Source organism: Botryllus schlosseri, chromosome 12, assembly GCF_051294905.1.
Source record: "Botryllus schlosseri isolate E-star chromosome 12, Bs_hap1, whole genome shotgun sequence".
Taxonomy (NCBI): domain Eukaryota; kingdom Metazoa; phylum Chordata; class Ascidiacea; order Stolidobranchia; family Styelidae; genus Botryllus; species Botryllus schlosseri.
In genome coordinates this window covers 25,588,392-25,602,169 of record NC_137247.1, presented here as the reverse complement: position 1 = coordinate 25,602,169, position 13,778 = coordinate 25,588,392, and the positions used below count along the sequence as shown (strand labels likewise).

General features: G+C 39.6%; 1 protein-coding gene across 2 annotated transcripts in view; it reads left to right on the top strand.

The window, feature by feature from the left end:
• LOC145452811 (uncharacterized) overlaps window positions 1-13,778 on the top strand; it is a 116,212-nt gene that overhangs the window by 18,511 nt on the left and 83,923 nt on the right. For both annotated transcript variants that reach the window (XM_080330951.1, XM_080330950.1), the window contains exons 6-7: window positions 3,628-3,912; window positions 4,836-4,955. In XM_080330951.1, coding sequence (XP_080187077.1) covers window positions 3,628-3,912; window positions 4,836-4,955 — 405 coding nt within the window. The remainder of the gene's footprint in view (window positions 1-3,627; window positions 3,913-4,835; window positions 4,956-13,778) is intronic.

The window sequence follows — 13,778 nt, the reverse complement described above, 5'->3', positions numbered from 1 at the left end:
GTGCAGCCGAGCACTGTTTATAGAAGTTGAATGTATTCTGGCTAAATTTGAACGCTCTTGATACACACGGAAGCATACCAAACTTATAATATCCAAATTGAGAAACCTCCTGCAGTTACGGTTACTGTTATACAAGTTGGAAATGATATGTGAGTGGGTGTCCGAATACAGTAAATAATATCAAACTTCTCGTCGCCGTATTCATTGCGGTGGCTTTCCCGATGTTACGATGTTCTTATCGTATAACAGCGTTCGGGAATATAGCCCGAAACCTGAATTTTCAATCGTACGACCCAAGCCGCACATACCGAAAGAAATGTATTTCTAATATTAGCATGCTACCAATTTTCCGGGCCTGTATGAAATGGGGAGGGTGCCAGTGGTAGCACGCATGGTAGCGGTCCCCAACCTTTCAACTTATGGACAGGTAAAAGTTCGAAACAAATTTTGCGGAGCGGTGAAGTTTCAAAAATCCCAAAATAATTACAACCAAAATATGCAACTCAAAACGAAGAGGAACTTCAAATAGCGAGACACTTACGGCTATTTGTTTGATATTACATCTGCTACACATGATTCTATTGAAAATTCTGCAAGGACGAGTTCTGTTAAGACCACCAACTTGATTGTGACTGGTGGGTTTCTTTCGAAAGAAATGCTACTCTGCTGTGTGCTAGATTCACTGACAAATGTCTGTAAATTGTTCCGTCCAATTTCTCCCAATTTTGTTAAAAAATGACTTCTTAGTATAGCTATCACATATTACTAGCCTTAAACGACACTTGTCAACTTTTAAATAGTTTATATAGAAAATATACGATGCTAGCTCGTGCTATTTGCTGATGGCAGCTCGAAAAGCTTCTGGTTCAATGAAAGGAAGACCATATGCTAACACTGGATCCGTATGCTTAGGTAATCAATAAATGTTGACACACACTGACAATAAGCTATAATTCAGTATCGTTATGGTTTGTAACGGTAATCGCTTCTCTGCCAAGCGGATAAGTCTCATAGTGATCGTCTGCAGTTATCCATCGCGAGTTAAATCTAATCGTTAGAAAATCAGCATGATTGATCACAAATTTCGTATTCCTGAACAGTATGCGGGCCTGCATCACGAAATATCTGATATTTCAGTTGACTTTAGAGTTCATTGAATCTGTAGATCAGGAATGTCAAACTCCATTTTGGTCCCATAGGCCTGGCCAGTCAAATCGTTCTATAATGATACCTGACCGGGGAGGGGGGGGATTTTGAAATTTTTAGGGGGGAATCTGGCATTAATTTTTTTAGGGGAATCTGGCTTTGGCATTGTGTCGGAAGACACACTGGGTTCCCTAGGTTTTAGGATTTTTATGGTATAGAATTTTTAAGTAGAAATTAGTTCTTCACAGTTTACATTTTAATAATATATTCATTGCAGAATTTATTAAAACCCGAAGCTTTTCGAGCTGGCACTCTTCAAGGGCAATCGTCAGCAAATGGAGAATTTCAAAAACATGCATCTAGCTACATTACATACAACTAATTATGACGTCATAGAAACAAACAACATGAAATACAGGCAAACCGCGAGCGCAGCTAGTGGCCGATTTTTAGGTTGACTTGTATTAAAATCCACCGACCGCGCTTGTGTCAGCAGAAGGAATTTTTAGTCAACCTAAAAATCGGCCACTAGCTGCGCTCGCGGTTTGCCTGTATTTCATGCTTGTTTCTATGACGTCATAATTGATTGTATGCAATGTAGCTAGATGCATGTTTTTGAAATTCTCCATTTGCTGAGAATTGCCCTTGAAGAGTGTCAGCTCGAAAAGCTTCGGGTTCTAATAAATTCTGCAATGAATATATTATTAAAATGTATTTTAAAGTTCTGTACCCCAAAGAGTCTCTTCTTTACAATCGTATGTTTCTTTGGCGGATTTCAAGCTAGGTGTATGTTTAAATGCCTTCCGTAGATATTACACCCCCTGATAAAGTGAGGCTCACGAGACAATTTCGTTGGGTCCGCGACAGCCTCTCGACCAAATTGCTACTAAGCAGGAAAACGTCGAGCCGAATTCAGCACAAGGCCGCTTGTGAAATTGTTCAACTTTTTAAGCCAACATATGAGCTAACGTGAAAAACATACCAAATTCATCGATTCAACTCAAGTTCATAGCAAGCGGACTTGGCGATTTATTTTTCGTCAGCGGCTACCCGACCGGTAAAAAACAGGTCAAATTTGACTGTACTTTACCAAAGTTTAGTGCGGTCCGCATTCACCATAGTTCGGACATATCTGAATATGTTTGGCCATTAATTGCTCAGTCAACAAATGGTTGCGCGTTAAAAAGCACATTTTTTAGTCACAGGCAACTTTTGCATAGGGGGGAATTTTATCTCAAATATCAGCAAAGGGGGTCACGAGACGAAAAAGGTTAGGAACCACTGGTGTAGTGGAATACTTCATTATGAAGCACATACAATATTTATAATATTACGGTAAATGGTCATTAATCTAGCACCATCGTTAATCGGAAACTATGGAGTTGGCAAATATACAATAATTGACCCAATAAACAACTGATATAGGTGCTGTAATATATACGTTATATATGTTGACGTATTTCCACACGCTCCCTTTGTTTTGGTTTTAATAATGCGTTGGCCCTGCTGATGGGCTGTAAGTATTACAAGATATTTAACTTTAAATGCGGATTCTTTGAATCTGGTTCACTTTTACCAAATCACCATTCCGGTTTCCATAGAAAAAAGTATTGAACTGCGCAGTGAGCCCAGTCAGTACTCTGAAGAAACAAGAAAGTGGAAGATCTATTTCTGCTAAAACATACTTTGAAAGTGAACATTTGATGGTTGGAATCCATCAAATGATTTCGTAAGGCCGGGTGCCTCTTGAGTCAGAAGTTATATAGTAGTGCCACCCTATGTATTTGCATTATAATCTTTGAGTACTGTAACTCTGCGTTTTCGCCTATGCGAATTACTACCTTTTCGTCCGTATTTCCCGAAAGGTCTCAACTGAGTGTGAATTTTTCAATATGGACTTGAACTCGAGTGTCAGCACTATGATTTGGGACTTGGACTTGACTCGGTAGTGAACTGAAAATGACTCAATTTGAGTAGAGTCAAGAGTATAAAAGTAAAATTGACTCGTGACTCTGGGCCGTGTGAGTACTGGTTGCAACCTGATTCCAAAAATCTTACAAATACAGAAACTGGTTCTTATTTGGGATATTTCGATGAAATATGATAACAAATTTCTTCTAGCATTGTTGTCGCAGGATGCCATTCATTTAGTCAAGTCCTTAGCCTGACCAGGCCAGTGGTTTAATCCACGATCAACCGACATAGAAACGCATTCCATACCACTACGCTATCTCGTTGATACTCCACGAATGTTTGAATGAAACTGGCCTCCATCCAGGTCATCAGCAACGGAATGTAAATGATATGATACTGAGAAAACTCAAACGGGCGCCCTTGATCGTGCTCATGCATAGAGTCGGCATATCGTGATTTATCAACTCTAACGAAAGGTTGACCATTGGCGCATTCCGCACGTCGTGCATTTGCCCTTTGAGGTGTTACCAGCCTGCGTCATTCACTGCGTCAACCGTACCCGTTTAGAACCTCTACGCGGAAGCACTTGAAAACGGATTACTGAGCAACGAGGAGCTCGACATATGGAATATTCAAGTCCGTTTCCCGAACGACGATCTTCGTTTTTACGAAGGGATATTCACCCTCGCCCCGTCGGACACTTTGGCGCCTCCGACAACGGTCTCACCGCCGCCGTCTCCAACGCTGCTTGCAGTTCCCGAGCGCCACACGGGTCGATCTTTTCACAGGGACAAGCAGAGTATAACGGATGGATTTGACGTGCCGTACAGCCCCGCGGTGCCTAGAAAGCTGGTGAGTTGGCCGTACAGTATCAGTTTATTAACATTTTCATCATTTCAAAACACCACGAAACTGCGATACAACGAAAAGATAGGAAGGTGTCGAAACGACTTGAGTATAAATCTTTGTGATCAGACCTTGGCCTAGGCGAAATAGAGAAGAGGCGTGCACACTGAATGAAAAGTAAAGCAGAGCATATGAAAGGCAAGCGACGAAATGAGGTGGCATGTGGCGGAAGGCGACATCGATGTATGATATATGACTGTTCAAAAATGCCCCTTTTTCAACTTTTACGGCTAATACTCGATAGAATTGTTAGATTGCCTAATAAAGCGATGCAAATTAATTTTGGTGTGAATGAGGAGAAAAATAATTTTTGAACAGCCCTTGTGTATATATATAGATTGATTGTGATGTCCGCAGTTAGGCACACACCAAGTAGGGAGCATCCAGTCGGAAATACAGATCACATGATTTGTTCGGGCAGTGATGTTATACGCTCATTGTCACTCAGAGTTGATTTATCAAATATAATTATAGTTTCGATACTAATGTGCCGCGTGGAATGCAAACATCTATGTGTCTTATTGTAGCATACGAAACATGTAGTACAAAGCTACGTACGTTTGTGAAAATGACGTTTTGTCAAGTCATGCTCAACCCACAGCATTGTCACAAAGTGCAATGAACGAGGATGGTCAAAAATTACCAAATTATTTTAAATGTGATGTAGTACTCGCCTTATAATCTTTGTGGTCGCGTAAAAGGTACATATTTGGACGGTCCACATCATTCATACTGTTGTGACATAATGTGACATAATGTGTGGTCTAATGCTCGACTGAACTCGAAGCCTATTACTAGTTTCAGAATCGAATCATTCAGGTACTGGATTTTGCCCAGCTCTTGTAATAACGACCTATCTTATTCGCCAGGTGCCAGCAAAGGCGACCGTTCACTCAATGAGCACTTTTCATCATAATCGAAACCCAGCGCCGCCACCGGAAATCGCTACAAAGCTGCCTGTCTTTCAAAGACTCTCGCCAGCACTACAGGTAGGCGCTAGAGGCGCGCATAGGTAGTACATAAGTTGCGTTAGTGCTAGGTAGGCTACTATATACTTACAATCTGGAGTTCTGTGGTCTAGCTTAAATTATAGAATCGTTAGAGGGCGCCGTTATGTCTAACCGTAGTTACAGACGCCAAAGTGGCCCATTCACGGAATAAAAGTTTAAATAGTATATTCATATTGAAATGAACCCGAATATTTTCGGCTGACACTCGTCAGGGGTAATCGTCAGCAACTAGTAGAGAATTGGAAAGAACATTGTATATCAACAATCGTATCACAAAATATGACGTCACCAGCATGAAATTTCGAATTTCATCATTTCGAATTTCGAATTTCATGCTGGTGACGTCATATTTTGTGATACGATTGTTGATATACAATGTTCTTTCCAATTCTCTACTAGTTGCTGACGATTACCCCTGACGAGTGTCAGCCGAAAATATTCGGGCTCATTTCAATATGAATATACTATTTAATTGTATATTGAAGTTCTGTACCTCCAAGAAGCTCTTCGAATAAAAGTTTGCAGAATGACAAAATTATCGCTATATATCCATTATCTGTTAAAGACTTTACAACCTAATTTATACATAAGTGACATTACAATACAACGTTACCTTGATACAGGTTGTACAATTGGGATTGGTATAGAAACTAGCAATTTAGTTTTATTATATTTTTCTATTTTATTATCGCACATGTTTAGTTGAAACTCATGCTGTGTCTTACGACGAAAGTACTTGGGTTTGAGAAGCCTATTATGTTAGTAGCCAATATTATGGAATATTTCGCGAAACATCATAATGCAAGCCAGGCAGGGACAGACATAGCTCTAGCTTTGTTAGCTGTCACGCATTGCGGAAAGTAATCATGCGTTTCCGATATCATTTGATATCATTACGGCTGTTATGGAGGAAATACTGCCCAAAGGGTCAATGTAATTTTACTCACTGGCCGCTCAGCTGTAGGCTGGTGTTGTGGTAACCTTCCGCTGGTCAATTCTCTGAGTATGCTGTGAGCGAGACGAACAATATGGGTGTTCTGTTAGGTTGTTGTTGTTTGTGGTATTCATGGTGTTTGTCGGCTACAATTGTCATTTACACTAGGTCGATATTCCTTATTTTTGATTCCGTATATGCCGACTTTGAAGCACGTCCCAGTTCTAGGCTTTTTGTAAGACACGGCTTACGCGAATGAGATGGCGAGGAGAAGCCTGGATATACCTCCAACATTTTGGGTAGGAATTCTGGAATCGACCACGGTCGGACTCGAACCCACACAAACGAGCTGTGGTTATACCACTACGCTGCCTCGCTACACGTCCTGTTAGGTGTAGTGATCTTAAATACTCATTGTTGCAGATGTCCTGTGTTCTACATAACGTGTAATTTTACACTATATTCTCTAAGTACGATGTGACGAAGGCCAGCATATGAAGTAGACCAAGGCTTTGAGTGGGGTCGCGAAACGCATTTACGGGCTCGCAAATTATACACAAGTCCAGGACACTACACATAATAAACGTTCCATTAAGGAACTGTCTAAAAGGGTCTTTCAGTGGATGCGATCAGGGCTGGAAACAATCGAGTACCTTTGTGGCTCGATCGAAATCGAGTTTTTCTTGTCGAATATTCGAGTATCGGTCATTATGGCGTCAGAACAGTATGAATGACGCGGAAAGCAGTGTTGGGATGACTCGAGTCAACATTTTCATAAGACTTGACGTTACTCGATCCACTTTGCAAAAATGACTTGGCTCAACGTTTCAAAATTGTCGATTGACTCGTGACTCTGAGCAAAATTGACGAGTCGATCTCATGTCATCAAGTAATCGGCGTCGAATAAAACTCTGTATCTTGTATAATATTCGGATTGTTGGATTCAATACTGTGCGTTTTACTAAGTCTCCATTGTTATGACGCAAATAAATTGTGATCACAAAAAAGTGATCAGACTTTACAACTTACGTTGTCGTAAACTATAAGTAAAGTAATCGAGTAGGAATATGTCTCTGTTCTATAGACTGCTCACAGTGCTCACCTTAACCAACTCTCGTGAATGATTTAAAATTGAAATCGATTGAATATAGTTTAAACGTCTATATTACGCGCAATTGGAGCAGGCCTAAATTGTATGTATTGATTAGTAGTGTATTGCATCATATCAATTTGTTTGAACGTTGATGTTTCGCATCCTATCCTCTGCTTTGATCGGGGGATAATCCAAGAATTTTCATCGAAAAACTGGAATAACTCCGCTTCTACGGCTTGGAATTGAGTAAAATTTGTTTTGCATAGTCTTTGAAGACAGCCCAACAATTTCATGGGGTTGGCAGGAAAATTTGAAAAAAAAAATTTTTTGCGTTTCTGGGCAAATTCAAAATTTTCAAACTCTACGTAAACCGCGAATATTGGTTGGAATGAATTCAAATTTGGTGTGCGTCGTTTTTTAAGGCAACCTAACGATTTAATCAAGTAGCCCGCAAGATTAAGGAAAAAAGGTTATTTTTGAACAGCCCTAATGTGCAATGACTCGAGTTGACTTGTGGCTAGAAGATTGTAGTGACTTGTTCTCAAAACTGGTGGAAAGCTCACACATGCACCCTTTGTGCAACTGCAAAGAATATTACGCCAGTTCTACACCACAGTTGACTACATTTGATATTTTTACGACCGTACCTATTTCATTGCACTTTGTGACAATAACGTGACTTGATTAGGACGGAAATGTCATTTCAACTAACGTGCGTAACGATGTACTACACATAACGTATGCCGCGATACGACTGAGGTTTACAACCTTACGCCATACATCTTTTGTCTTTTTCATTTTCATCTTTTACATTCATTCAGTGCCTCCTCTTTACATCGCCTAGAACCGGGTGGGTGTCAGATTTCAAAGACTACTCCAAGTCGTTTCGACACCCTCCGTTCTCTCCATTGTGTCACAGTCGTGTGGTGTTTTGAATTGATGAAAATTCTCAAACTGAACTGAATTGATCATGATGGGAAATAGTATCGACACTATATTTCTCTCTGCAGAATTGACTCTTACTGGAAAGGAGTGTATTATTTCAGAACTTGAAAATTTATCTCCACCACACTACTCGAAGTATTATAGAATTATTACCCGTTTCAGATTCGTGTACTCGAATTATTGTGCCGAACCCGATTGATAACACTGGAATGTTAGATTTGTTGTAGAAATACCGGTGGCGATCTGCAGGAACACACCTGTGTCAGTAGAGAGTTGCACTAGGTGTGCTACAGACGTTACGTATGTATGGAAGTCAAATACGAAACGGCTTACTCAATATTAAAATAAATTATATACTATGCCATTGTCTTCGAGATTGAGTATTTCCTTACGCGGTTTCCATTCATATGTAAAACGTTACGCGTTGAAACAGGTTTACGGATTGACCTCGTCGAATCTAATTCGATGCCCGAACATCCGGCGTTTTGAACTTCTTCAAGCGTTTGCAAAATATTGCTCGCACTAACTATCAAATTAAAATAACCGGTTCGAAAATCACACGACTCTTTGTCCTATTTGTTGAGTGACACTATTTTCAGTTCTTAACTATGGTACCAAGTTTTACGCGTTTGGCGTATTCTATCGCCGGCATTGACTCAACGAGTGACGTCCACGTTAAAGTGATGATTTCAAATGATTTCTCATAGCGCTTTGGTGCGACTGACAGCATCCTCAGTACTATGTATCACAGTGCGAATTGACCTGTAATTATAGCAGCCTTCGAATCCCGTGATTTATCCACGATATACGCAAAACTCGAGTGCCGTTGTTTCGAACTATAATCCCATCATATAATAGTATTTTGTTCGCCCATCAATGGGATTTCCTATTGACTGAGTCTATTCATCTTGGCTTTACGCTAAACGCAGCATACGCAGACTTGAAGGGCACAACCTACAACAGCGTAATACTTCTGCGTTGTTTTAAATTTTGCCGAAAAAGACTTCATGTGAATATTTCACTTGATCAGGCTTGGACATCTAAATAATTCTAGTAGTATAGTTAGACTAATTGGAGCAAAATTCCGATAATTTAATTCTAATCGAATTTGTGAAATGTTTCCACGCTCTCATTGTAATTCTAATCTAATGCTACAGGAGAAGTGTAGGCTATTGCGAAATGAACTAGTCTTGGTGTACGTATATATAGTCGTACAGGTATCTGCCATGCTCAATGAGAATGAACTTGATTTGTGTTTCTGTACTTTGAGAATTTAGTAATGCTAATTAGAATCCAATTTAGAAAATAACTGTGTAGCTATAGTTATGATTATAATTTAATTTGGAAAAGCTAAAAATTTAAAAGTCGTCTAACTCTGCACGCGGTATCATAAAGTGGATAACGCTGCACGGAAGTTACCCTTTCCGATATTACGAAGAAAATCCCGCAGAACAATATATCAATTGAAAACAAAGTATTAAATCAGACAGATGCCTTTTGAAAGTACCAAGATTAACGGATCGTTTTGAACATATATTTTCATTTCTCCCCTCACCCACCCGTTTTGCGGTACGATATTGACGTTTATGAGCTGTTTTGACATCGGTAATCTGATGAAAGGTTCGCTCAGGCGAGATCAAACGGGCCGACGCGGAGCGCATTTAAAAATAGACCCCGGAATTTTCGCCAAGTTCACCCTTTTCGTTCCCGGCATACAATGCCTATCGCTTTACTACGATTGTATTGTGTCGAAGGCAATTTTAGATGGAGCAATGCCAGAAAATCACTACTTTACACCATGAAATTTAGAGGCATTAGATCGTGTTTAGTGTATGCGAAATATCGCCATTAGTCCAATAACATCGCTTCGCGGTAAACACACTAACTGACGAAGATATCTTGCACTTGAATTTGATATGGCGTGTCGTTCTATTTCTGCCATGCTTCTAGCGTGTGAAGTCAACCGAATTATATTGTTGTCAAACATGGCCACACTCCCATACGCTTTAGTATTAACTAGGCCTGGGAAAATCGAGTAATTGAGAGATTATATTCAAATTCGAGTTTTAGTGTACGAGTTCAAAATTTTGATTTTTTTGGTACTTTAAAAAAACTAAGTTTTGACGAAAATTCTCCTTCATGTATGTAAATCAGGTATTTTCGCACAAAGCGTTAGAATTGTCCTACTTATCTTCATTTGTAGTTGAAACTGTCTCGTTTTTACGACGTAGTTTGGCCTGAAAAAACTTTTTTGACTTGAAAACTGACAAATGTTAACATCGAAAAAACTTTTATTTTTACGAAATCGGGACCTATGAAGAATTCCAGTAGTTATATCACGCATTATGGTAGAAATAATTTGAATTTGTTGTGGTACAACGAAAGATACTTTCCTACTTTCTCGGGTGGAAAGTATTTGTCCTTGCCAAGTAGCCTGTGAAGAATGGAGAAAGAACGCTCAACAGCAGCAGTTGTCGGCTAGCAACCCTGAAGTCGTGCGTACACTACTGATGACACACCGTGTTGCTTCATTCTGACAATGCTGTTTACATCACAATTTTTCACTATGCGCTTCTTGATATCTGAACCAATGCCCACGCAGTCTTGCTTCGGTTAGGATATTGCGGTGCGATGAGCATGATACCATTTCAACTTATTTGTTTCATTTTGCCGTTTATGATTCACAATGGGCAGACAACGGTATGCCTATATAATAGTAGGCTATACCAGCTGTAAAATTTCAAATGATAAGTTCACCGACAGTGCAAATATCTACGATACAAACGAAATGCAGGTTGCAAAAATGTTATGACTTTGGAAACAATTTTGACAATTTTTTGACCTAAAGCTACAATTTTGACAAAATTTTGACATCTTTCGACATGGGAAAAAATCGCCTTAGTTGTCGGATTTGTTACCGAGTACTGCCCTATGCCATAGGCCCAAAGCTTTGGACAATATATCACCATTTTCGTTTATTAATTACAGCATACGTATTATGTAACACTCATCCCCTTAGTTAAATATTCATTAACATATACTGCGGATGGGTTACCTACCGATACAAGGTTTTGTCGTGCAACGACACGGGCCTGACTTAATTTTTTCACGTTGAGAAATTGGCCGGTATAGTCGACATGCAAATAGTATGCTCATCCTTCAATCCTAATCGCAAATATTCCAAAATGGATTGGTCGTGCACTAATCCGATTCCCGCTCCAAATTCATATTGAATTCGCCGGACGCACACCAATGTTTATCCATAGTAAGCGTGCCGTAGAAATGAATCTTTTACCATCGTAGATAGTTTCATACCACAATGCAATCACTCCTGTTATCTTGCATGATAATTGACATGAATAGATGGCGACCCCGATGCCGCGAAAAAGCGTGAACCCGGACTATCGTCCGACTGTGTCTGCGAGGCGAGATGTGTTTTACAATGTCATAGATAAAAACCCACTCATAGTGTGGCAGAAGATTAGCGTTTGGCACGTTGACGAAGTTGGTAAATCCGGTTAATCTGAATATCAGATTATGCTGATACTGGAATGGCGTTAGTGGTACATTGGGAATTCGCAAGGAAGCATATCCGCAAATGTGCTGTGGTTCAATTACTGCGATGGGAACATAACGCATTCAAAAAGCATGTGGCTACCATTATGATTTGAAATTAAATTTACATTTTTAATCAAGGTATTTGATGTGATGTCATACAGGTTACACCCTCAGTCATGAAGATTTAATAAGATTGATTAAATATACTGTATATGTGGGTACATATTTGCATTTGATCATTATTATCGTATACTTCAAATATGCATATACAAATCTTCGACCGGTATTCTACATTCCTCATATTTCCCTTGACACGGTCAATTAATTGATTGTCTTTTTATTTTCTACTAACGAAATCTTAAACGACCAATCCGCACATGGGGAATTGGTGATATAATCATATATTTTGTTTGACTTTCGCAATGTTAGGTCATAGGTAAAGCTGTGGCTTTGTCGTATCATATATATGAGCCCATTACGTGTACATCTGCATTGTGCAAGTCATACCCCGTTATTTCAATCGTTTATATCCCACCAGAATAATATCGTAGCAAGTGATGCGAGACAAACTTCAAGTTCAGCGAATCAAGTGTTCTGGCCGTCTCGCGTGTCGGATTTGGCATAGGCATGGCAACTGTCGAGCAATGGGTACGAGAAAACGCCCTTTTCAAATTGCAGGGACCAAAAGATCAAATTGTTAGGTTTCCACACCATCCTAAGAAAACAACTTTGCACGCCAAACTTCGTTTAATTCCAACCAGTAGCAGCGATCACGCTCTAATTGTAATATTTCATGATTTTATAAAATACCACTATCCACGGAGGTAATTTTCGTCACTGCTCCATGATCAAACATCCTGTTCCAAAGTGATAATTCATTGCAAGTGCCTTCGTCTCAAGATGGTCCTATGATAGAATTTGGTTCAACTGATTAATGACAAATCTATGTCACTGATTGGCTGGAGGTTGTGTAGCTTCTTGCGATAGCCACGTTAATCTCTTTAATACAATATTGAAACCTGCGAATACGCAATCACGCAGCCATGTAGATATTGTTGTTATCCAGTATCGTAGGTGTGGATAATTCGCTTGCAAATTCGCGCGCATAGAATGCCGTTATCATATCCTCAAGATTCCGACGACAGGTGGAATATATCGGTCCGTATTTTGCGTCATTGGTGGTTAAGTGATCAATCGCAGTACTGCCGCCTTACCCTGACTCACGTGTTCCGCGAGATAACCCTAAACCACTGACAGGGAATAATTGTGCAATGTCCATCGATCTGGCATACAACGGTCAAGACTGACCGAAAAAATATTGGCGGGATTAACCAATACATTCGATCAAAGTGTGAGATATCCCTCATACCACGGACAGAGAACAAATATACAAAGTCTATCAAGCTTACACGAAATGCCTATAGCGGAGTTGTAAAAAGCGTTTCTAAATTAGATCAAAATTACAATTACTGAATTCGCAAAGAATTGAAATTGAATTGCAATCTGAATTAGTCAGATAAACAACAGAATGAGGTTCAGTCCTTATCATATCAGAGCTCATTCTCATTCACAGGAGAATGGCAAATGCCTGTATATCAAGCCTGGTTTGTTTCGCACTATACAGTTCTCCTGTACCATTTTCAGGAAAACCGGACGTCCGATTAGAATTAAAATTAGAGCATTGAAACATTTCACAAGTTAGATTAGAACCACATTAGCGGTATTTCGCTCCAATTAGTCTAATGAGACATATATGCTATCTAGAAGTATGTAGGTGTCCAGGTCTTTCAGCTAGCGCGAAAAAGGGAACTAAATATTAAAATATACATTCTCGAAATAAAAATCATTTTGCCAATTCTCGCGATATGGCTCGCTTAATTCTATGGTGTTTGTATTAAAATTTGATTCGAGTCAAGACCGAGTCCAAGTCACGTAGAAACGGGCTGAGTCCGAGTCACAGTGTTAAGATTCGAGTCCGAGTCCAATTCATAGTGTTCACTGTTCAGAATCGAGTTCAAGTCAGGTCAAACTCACTTCCGTGAAACTCGTGGGTGATATCGAAGACCGCGGATTCATAATATAATCATTTATTTCGCTCTAAACGCGTTTGTTCGAACAGATAAAACACTGGGCTTATTTTTCAATTATCAGTCCTGATATACAACACATGAGTAAGTCATATAGAATGTGTCGGGTCACATTACTTGGTATAGTCATGAGCAATGACCCGAGTTCAAGTCGAGTCAATACACTTATTAGCTTGAGTCCAGTA